The sequence below is a fragment of the Ziziphus jujuba genome, chromosome 1 (assembly GCF_031755915.1).
Source record: "Ziziphus jujuba cultivar Dongzao chromosome 1, ASM3175591v1".
Classification (NCBI taxonomy): Eukaryota; Viridiplantae; Streptophyta; class Magnoliopsida; order Rosales; family Rhamnaceae; genus Ziziphus; species Ziziphus jujuba.
The window spans coordinates 14,281,877-14,291,775 of NC_083379.1; the positions used below are offsets into that span (position 1 = coordinate 14,281,877).

Genomic DNA, 9,899 nt, shown 5'->3' on the forward strand with positions numbered 1-9,899 from the left:
TTTTGGGATTTTCTTTCCTTAGTACAATTATAGAATCCCTATTTTGCATGTTTTTGCATTCAACACGCCTTAGGGACCTTGTGGGGTAAAAATAATTGGCAAAATATTACGTACTGTACACCATCGGGAATTACCGACGAAACTGTCGGTAATTTTTCCAGAGGGTATTTGTAGTTTCCCGACGATTTCCTCGCGAATTACCGATGGTGAACAGTCATCAATGTTTTTGAAAAATTGGATACACTTTTATTAAATTTTGGGATTTTCTCTCTGTAGTACAATTATAGAATCCCTGTTTTGCATGTTTTTGCATTCAACACACCTTAGGGGCCTTGTGGGGTCCAAAAAATTGGTAAAATATAATGAACTGTACACCCTCGGGAATTACCGACGAAACTGTCCGTAATTTTTCCAGAAGGTATTTGTAGTTTACTGACGATTGCCTCGGGAATTCCCGAGGGTGAACAGTCATCAATTTTTTTGCAAAATTGGATACACTTTTATTAAATTTTGGGATTTTCTCTCCGTAGTACAATTATAGAATTCCTGTTTTGCATGTTTTTGCATTCAACACACCTTAGGGGCCTTGTGGGGTCCAAAAAATTGGTAAAATAATATGTACTGTACACCCTCGGGAATTACCGACAAAACTGTCGGTAAATTTTCCAGAGGGAATTTAGGGGTTACCGACGATTTCCTCGGGAATTACCGAGGGTGAACAGTCATCAATGTTTTTGCAAAATTTGATACACTTTTATTAAATTTTGGGATTTTCTCTCTCTAGTACAATTATAGAATCCCTGTTTTACATGTTTTTGCATTCAACACACCTTAGGGGCCTTGTGGGGTCCAAAAAATTGGTAAAATAATATGTACTGTACACCCTCGGGAATTACCGACGAAACTGTCGGTAACTTTTCCAGAAGGAATTTAGGGGTTACCGACGATTTCCTCGGGAATTACCGAGGGTGAACAGTCATCAATGTTTTTGCAAAATTTGATACACTTTTATTAAATTTTGGGATTTTCTCTCTGTAGTACAATTATAGAATCCCTGTTTTGCATGTTTTTGCATTCAACACACCTTAGGGGCCTTGTGGGGTCCAAAAACATTGGTAAAATAATATGTACTGTACACCCTCGGGAATTACCGACGAAACTGTCGGTAATTATTCCAGAGGGAATTTAGGGGTTACCGACGATTTCCTCGGGAATTACCGAGGGTGAACAGTCATCAATGTTTTTGCAAAATTTGATACACTTTTTTTTATTAAATTTTGGGATTTTCTCTCCGTAGTACAATAATAGAATCCCTGTTTTGCATGTTTTTGCATTCAACACACCTTAGGGGCCTTGTGGGGTCCAAAACATTGCTAAAATATAATGAACTGTACAACCTAGGGAATTACCGACGAAACTGTCGGTAAAATTTCCAGAGGGAATTTGGGTGGTTACCGACAATTTACTCGGGACTTACCGAGCGTGAACAGTTATCAGTTTTGTTGCAAAATTTGATACACTTTAATAATGCTACATTTAGCATGTTATTGGTTGGAACACACATGATTGAAGTTGCAGGATGGAATTGTTGTGAGTCTTTTACGACGGTGTACAAATGTCAATTACCGATGATGCATTGGTCATTACCATTGGGCAGTAATATCATCCATGCAATAGTAAGAAACATACAAACAACTGAACCAAAAATTGAAGACGGAATGATATGTTATCAAAACAATACGACAGATGAATTTGACAATAAAAGAACACATAAAGCCAACGTCTATTACGCCAAAACACATGTTACGCGGTTAACCAACTAATTGCATTCCTGACTACATTTCATACACACGCATACCACATAACATGGCCTCATTGTTTGAATATAGCATCATGCGATTGATGGGAGTTCGTTTCAGTGGTGCTATTGGTTGTTAGTGCGATCAAGAGGTACGGCGGCGGAGCATGATCGGCTGGTGTGACCAACCTGTTTGCACCTCCCGCATCTATATTGATGACGCTCCTCTCCTTGAGATTGAATCCTCTTCTTTCTCGGTTTTCCTGACTGTTTGCCAATTTTAGGTGGAAGTACAACCTGGTTTATGACTTCATCTGGAGCATGCCACTGACATTTATCTCCAAGTGGATATATGGTTTCTGAATATGCATAACGGAGTGAGTCAACTGAGTAATGCGCCGAGCAAAGGAAATATGGAGAAATATGTCGATGCTTACATGCTGCAATTGCATGGACACAAGGAAATCCATCAATGTCAAATTCCTTGCATGAGCACGTCTTATTTTCTAAGTTAACAACTCCAACGAACATGCCATGGCCAACAACTTGAAACTCATATAAGTTCATTGGCATAACACGTAAGCCTCTGCCATTATTTGAGCGGTCCTGCATGATTTTTTCCAACCAATTAGTAACAGGAGTTTGCATTGCAGCAGCGTTAGTTCGACGTTCATACCACCACCTTTGCAAGACATCACGAATGTGATCTAGTAATGGCAAAACAGGTTTATCCCTAGCATCAATAAGCACAGAGTTCATGCTTTCTGCAATGTTAGTTGTCATTATGTTGTATCTATTGCCCGGAAAATGTGATCTGGCCCATTTTGAAGGACTTGCATCCTTGAGATATTGTACAGCTTCAATACTAACCCCTTCTAAAAGCTGCATGGCCGTATCAAAATCCTCAACAATATATGCTCTAGCTGCATCATTAAAAGTTAATATAATCACGTTGACATTACCTTTAAACTTCTTAGCACGTAAATTTGTACCAAGATGATATGTGCAGTGGCCATGGTGATTATTAGGGAAAACTGTACGTATTGCTTTTGCAATGCTCTTGTGTCTATCCGATATAAAAGCTATATTCGGATCATCCCCAAATGCTTCTTTAAAGCTCTCAAAAAACCATGTGTAAGCCGCATCCGTCTCCCCAGGGCCTATTCCATAAGCAAGTGGATAAATTTGATTGTTCCCATACAAACATGATGCAATATATAACAAACCTCTATATCTATTCTTCAGTGTAGTTCCATCGACAGCTACGACTCTCCGCATATGCTGGAACCCTCTAATGCTAGCTCCAAGTGCCATGAAAAAATATAAAAATCTGTTTTGATCATCAGTTTCAATTCGAGTAAACGTGCCCGGATTTTTGCTCTTCAAAACGTGACTCTATAAAGGAAGTTTTGCATATGATGTGCCCCACAAACCCGATAGTGCAACTTCCTTAGCAGCCCATGCTTTGTTGTAGCTTATGTTTACTCCGTAATTAGAGCGAATGTCATGCACGATATCTCGAGGTTTGTATTGCCTTGAAATCCCATCAAACATTGGCTGGATGATGTCTCCGATAACTGAACTTGTTGCTTGACGATGATCCCTTTTCATGATATTTAAAGAGCAAATATGCTCATCTTTGAAGGCCCTAATCATGAAGGCCTCTGTATTATCACCATGTAGTTTGGTAGCACGCATTCGCCACACGCAATTGTCGTTTGCACATACAACCTCATATCAGACTCTATCCGACTTCTTGACCTTGAATTCAAAATTTCTCCTTAGTGTATAAAGACTAATCTTCTTCTGTAGCACATTCTTACTCGCAAAGATTTGGTTGATTCGAATGATTTCATGGGCATTGACGGATGAGAAGCGATGGTTGACCCTACGTTCAGCCATGGTTGCTGTCGAATCCTGTCGAATGTCCAAATGGTTTTCGGTACAAGGAGAGGCAAGCACATCATCATTCACATTATCAATTGGAGTACTACCATAAGGAGACTCACCATGTCGACTATCACCAGCTGAAAGTCCTGAATGTTGGGTCCAACAAATGTCTCATAACCCATCTTCACTACGATCAGTGTTGACCTCAACCTCAAATTGTTCATCTTGATCATAATCATGTCCACGATAATCATTCAAATCATTAATGTCGAAGTGCTCGTTATCATGATCATGTTCCGCAGATTGCACATTGTTTTCACACATTTGATTTTCAGAGAATCCAGGTTGAGTTTCCGGCACATGAATTTCGATCGCTGGGGACTGCATGTCGGCATCAGAGGTACAAGTAGCTATCTCGGGAATTGCAGATAGTGGGGCAATAGTCATAAATCCTGAACTTGTAGGTATCCTATTCACCACACATCCAGCAGTATCAATACTCTTTGGAACCCTGGATAACACATCAACAATAAGTGGAGATCTGTCTTGAGGTCTGTGTGAACTATACTCTTCTATAAAACTTTGTAGGTCTTCATCATTTTCCACAATGTACGGCTCACATGACAAACACACATGGTATATGAACTTGAAGATTAATTGATGTTGTGTAGAATCTAAGTTGAGAGCGTTGTAGACAACATCTTCAAGTTCGGCCAACGTACAATTCCTTTTGATACGTATAATCTTCGTTCTTTGACGTTGGTATCTCCAGGTACCTTCAGAACATACACTCCATGTTCCATCGTAGAACAGTAAAACTGAAATTTGTGACATTGAGCACAAAGAGTTTACCAATTCAAAACATACTAAGTATCTACTTCTGCAATCGTAGAATCTTTGCTGGAAGGTTTAACTATAATCCTGAAGCAAAAGTAATGAAAAAATACAAATACATTTTTAGTAAATGAGTACATAAAATAAGCCAAACAATTATGTTATTAACGCCTACTGGAATAGCATTTTAAATACAAATACAAATGCATTTTCAGTAAATGAGTAAAGATAAAATAGGAATGCATTTTATGTAAATGAGTACAAATACTGATTAAGGGAAAAATGTTGCCATATATGTACACATATTTATATTTATAACACACCCTGTGAAATCTGATAGAAGGTACTAGCTGCTGGATAGAGAAGACAAACGAGTTTTGTAGTTGGTCAATGTTTTCCCTTTCTGACCATGTAAATGTTATTTTTTTAATACAATATTGACTAATTAAATTCTTATTCTTAGGCTAATATATAAATATATATATATATATATATTTATTAATTAAATCGATCCATTGAAAGGTCTAATGCTCTAAATTTGACCTCGATATCATCTTTCTATGAATTCAAACAAAACATTTTTGATTCATTTTTATAATATTATATTTAATTTTTTGTTCATAGTTTATAACGCCTCCTTTGTTCGTACCAATTCATACTTTTTCCTCACTACTAGTATTGTGATAAGGCTAAGTCATTATTTGATTTTGACTTTATCTATCACCTATACGTAAAATATATTTTAGGAAATTTTTTTCGTAAAATCAATTAACAAAACTAATATGAAGTATATTGTATTTATTTTTTGCCTTACTTATTAAGCCATTTATGTTTACTATTGGGAGTTCATGATTTCAAAACATTAAGATGGAAAAAATTTATTATAAATGATAAAAAAAATTATGTAAAGAAGTAGCATAAAGCCAAATTATGTATATATATATATATGTATATATATCCATATACCAGGTAATCGTTAACTCCGATCTGCAGAAACGTACAATTTAATTACATCCTTTTGAAGTGTATGGGCTCCACAATGAATATTTTCAGATGATGCAGGGAGAGTGAACTGAACTGAAGAGATTTTGGGATTTTCTGCAATGTTCGTCAATGCAAAGAAAGAAGGCTGAAAGGTACCCAACCAACAAAAGAGAAAGAGAGAGGAAGACACAGTATACATTTAATGTGGTAGCAGGATAGAAGTTAATGGGGTAGATAGAAATGAGGGATGGTCAAAAAAGTTGTTTTAATATTATCACCTGTATTCGAGACAGTCAATGAGAAAGCTGTTATTTTTACTTTACACTTTCATAGGTATCCATGTATTTAAATAGTTTACAAAAGCCAGACAATTAATTCCCTCCTAACAAGTCTCATTTGGACATACTACCATGGAGCCATTCATGTAAAAGTGATTGATACCATCCATTTAAATTATCATCCTTCTTATTTATTGCTTCTCCACATATCAAATGATATGGATAATTTAATAATGAAATTGGATCCTTACACATCATATTGACACGAGAATCAAGTACAAAAACTAAAAACAAAATCTGAATATGGAAGAAATTGGATCCTTTCACAAATATGGAAGTTTCCTTTTTTTTTTTTTTCTTTTTTGTTTATTACATTTTGGTATCTTTTTTTCTACAAAAATCCAGCTGAACACAACTCTATAATTCCTATGTTCCAAGATTATGTATAAGATTCGAAACATATTGGATACAAAGTCCTACAAGGTAGCAGACACGGCAAGACTTTGCTGGCATACCTCATGCTGAACCAGAATCCTGATATCCCAAACAAAAATATATAAAAGAAAGAAAAAATTTGTGAAAAATTAAGTGAAAATTCAAACTCCAATGCATGTTATCAACTGGCCCAGCATGAAGGATTCTTTTCACATATACCAGGTTAGGCCATCTGCCTCTGTGCTAATAAGCCTTTGCAATTCAAATTTTTTTATGATGCTGAAGAATGATGCCTAAAATTCACACAGCAGCATGCATCTCTAGCCGTCTTCGTGCTAAGATTTTCAAATTTGTTCAGAATGCTTTAAAGCAACCTGTGTGTCCACCGTTCTTGTGTCATGCTTTCTCTTGCTTCGTCTCTTTGATCTAGATGTGCGGGTCTTTGTAGGATGCTTTACAGCATGCTCTTGGATGCCCAACACTACATTTTCATTGGTAGGGAGTTCAGGAGGGGCATCAGGCCATGGTGTGCGTTTTGATGGTACAGTGACCTCCAGAGGAGGATCAATTATCCATCTGTAAAGAGACCACACTAATGTCAAATGCATGTGCATAGGAAGAGATTCTGCTAAATGAATTTTAATTAAATAGGCAATTGACTGTCATGATTTTTGTGTGTCAATGATATATATTGAAATTTAGATGGCTTGATGAGGGGTGGGGGGAAAAAAGGCATTTCCATATGACAAAATTATTGACTAAAGGTAAAGATTTGCTGAACCAAAGTAAAATAAAAAGAAGCATGCTACATAAAATCATAGTACAATTATATAAGTCAATTGTTTAAAGGATTGTAGTCAAATTGCAAGTAAGAAAGCCCTTGGGAATGAGGTCAGAGGACTGAACAGAAATACATTGAAATGCCACACCAATACCACTTGACCACTTGAAACAATGCAATGACATTCACTTGAAAAGAGAAGTTGAGCATCATTGTCACATTCACAGGGAGGTTACTAATTTTAAGTTCTACCCATGTGTGATATTCAAAATCACAATTTCACAGCCACAATTTTATGCTTTGAAAATAAATTAGAGACGCATAGTACTTAGAAATTGAAGGATATAACAGCAGAAAGTTTAACATGACAAGAGTATTACAAAACATTTCTGTATATGATCATTGGCACTGTTGACTCCATCTATGCTTCAAATTTTTTAAACAACCATGACAGCTTTCAGAATGCAAAAATCATATGCACTATAAAATGGAAAATGGATTGGAGACACAATAGGAAAGAAGATATGGTACCTGTAGGGCCAAACCATAACCGCCATTCACATCTTGCTCGAAATAAAGTAACTGGAAAATAAAGCAATTAGATTATAAATTTAATGTCACATCAGCAACACAAAAGAAAATGCAGATGCAGAGAGAGAGAGAGAGAGTTCATAGTCATCAAACATGGTATATAAACAATTTAAATGCAAAAATATGAAATATACATACCTTAAATTTGCTTTGTGCATTTGAAGTAACTCTTACTACAATACCACACTCGGCTTGTTGCTCATTGATCGTAACACCAAAGAAATGAGCATTTTGCTTATCCACCTGCAACAAAACAAAATCAACCAAACGGAAAATTCCAGAAAGAATGAAAGTCCATGATAACAAACATGAAAGCACCTTTCCACTAACTGATGACAGAATGGAATGTATCCCTAGTTGGCTGTACTCCATCCAGCATCATATCATCATACATATCTCTCAGCAAGAAATGCCTACCACCACCGTTATTAAAAAAAAAAAAAAAACAGAACACAACTTTCACAATTTCTCCCAAAAAAAAAAAATTCCCAAAACCACTAAAAGAAAATCAAAATTAGAGCTGTTGCCTACCTGTTGCTTCTGCTTCTGCTTCTAGGGCTCTCTAAAATCCTGCAGTTTTCTCTCTGAGTCGCCTCTTCACCATCTCCTTCAAAACGTGCAGTCTCCACGCTTACAATCCGACCGATTCATGAAAGGAAACAGAGGGCTCCTAAGGTCTGGTTATGGATAAAGAGATGGAGGGGAAAAGTCGAAGAAAGAAAAGAAAAAAACATATAAAAAGAAAAAACATAAGGGTATTTTGGGATTTTAAAAGATTGGAGGGGTAGATTAAAAAAGAAATGAATTGAGGGGGCAAAATTCATGAAGCTCGGTCCTATGGGGGTATTGGGCCAAATTCCCCTTTTATTAAATGCTGTTGGGCACTTTTGTGGAAAGGCTTGATAACGTAGACCCATCATCATATGGCCCCCCATGTATATGTAATTTCTGACATGTTTATGTGGCCCAAAATAAAAAAAATTTGGGTTGAAACTAACTGGATCTTAAAAGAATAAGCTAGATGAAAATTGGTGCCATCTTAAGAAACATGCCTAGGTGGGTGGCACAAAGCTACTCTTAAACAATGGGAATTTGACTTTAAAACCTTTGCTAGATTTGACATTTCTATAAGGACGCTCTAGCCAATATCCATAGATATTTAGATTAAAGTTCTTTTTAAATGGATGTCTCGAGTGTGTTCCTCAATAGTTATTTGCAAGAAGAAAAAGAAGAGAAACACATGCAGAGCAACTAAAAGGATTTGAGAGCTGTAATAAACTTACTCATGTATACAAATCGAGAAAAACTCTGTGGCTTGAAGCAAGCTCATAGAGCTTAGTATGAAACTTTATTCACTAGCCAACAAAAGAAAAAAGAAAAGAAAAAAAATAATAAATAAATAAATGAAAAATAAAAAAGGACAAGTGTGGATCAAGGAAGAGTTGAAAAGCTAAGACTTTGGGAGTGGTAGTATAGGTTGGGTATAGTTTAGGCACGTCTATTGTAGATTGATAAGTTTTCAAGAGAAAAAGCGCTTCAAAAAAAGTTTTCAAGAGAGAAAGCATTGTAGTGAGCCATATGTCTTTAATTACTTTTGTAGTATGCCAAAGGAAGAGTCGAAGGGATTGAAAAATATAGATTGTACATTTGCAATTTTCTAAAACCCATTGCGTATTTATAAGTTTAAAGAATAAGAAAGGCAAATTTTCAAGCTTCAATATGAACTTCAAATGAAAATCAAAGACCAAAATAAGGCAAGAAATTTGGACTCCAACCTACCATCATCGTTTAGGTATAAGGCTTTGTCATACTTATGAAATTATAAAAAAAAAAGATGTATGCAAATTATATACCCAATCGATGCAGATGGATTCATCATCATCGTTCTAGGTTGCAATGTTTATAAACTTTGTTTTTATGCCAGCACACACAAAAAAAAAAAAATAATAATAAATAATAAATAAAAAATAAAAAAAATAAAAAAAAAAGGAACAAATGAAGCATTGAAAAGGCAAGGGATTGACAAACGACAACAAAAGGACTCATCTAGAAGAGGCTTTTAGGTTACAGAAGGTCCTAACCAATTAGGAAGTAGCCCCTTAAACTATTTCACCAAACGTCCCAAACATTCATAAAGTCTAGCTTATAATTATACTAAAAGTGAGATTTGAATGAGTGATTTTTGCTAAAAAATAAAAAAAGACGTACAAAATGAGTTTTTTTTCTTCGTTTCCGTTCCATTCAGACCTTGTAGGCCTTGGGCTTTTATTTGGCATTTGTAATTTGTTGAAATGGGAAAAGAGGAAAT

General features: G+C 35.8%; 1 protein-coding gene across 3 annotated transcripts; it reads right to left on the minus strand.

The window, feature by feature from the left end:
- Window positions 1-6,184: 6,184 nt before the first annotated feature.
- On the minus strand, window positions 6,185-9,509 carry LOC132799972 (chaperone protein dnaJ 15-like). 3 transcript variants are annotated; one of them, XR_009634889.1, is made up of 5 exons: window positions 8,123-9,509; window positions 7,910-8,004; window positions 7,730-7,834; window positions 7,532-7,582; window positions 6,185-6,795 (listed from the first exon to the last, which is right to left on the minus strand). XR_009634889.1 is itself a non-coding variant. In XM_060812731.1 (3 exons), exons 1-3 carry the CDS (start codon window positions 7,961-7,963, stop codon window positions 6,784-6,786), a joined length of 297 nt encoding a protein of 98 aa, XP_060668714.1. In that variant the 5' UTR covers window positions 7,964-8,116; the 3' UTR covers window positions 6,185-6,783. The 3 variants fall into 3 exon arrangements, 1 of the variants encoding a protein (XP_060668714.1); XR_009634888.1 differs by having other exon boundaries at window positions 7,730-8,004; XM_060812731.1 differs by lacking the exon at window positions 8,123-9,509 and having other exon boundaries at window positions 7,730-8,116.
- Between the last annotated feature and the right edge of the window lie 390 nt (window positions 9,510-9,899).

Coding starts and splice junctions, on each gene's coding strand:
- LOC132799972 (XM_060812731.1), bottom strand. CDS start 7,963: ATGGAGTACAGCCAACTAGGGATACATTCCATTCTGTCATCAGTTAGT. Junction 7,583..7,729: donor ATGCACAAAGCAAATTTAAG/GTATGTATATTT, acceptor TTTATTTTCCAG/TTACTTTATTTCGAGCAAGA.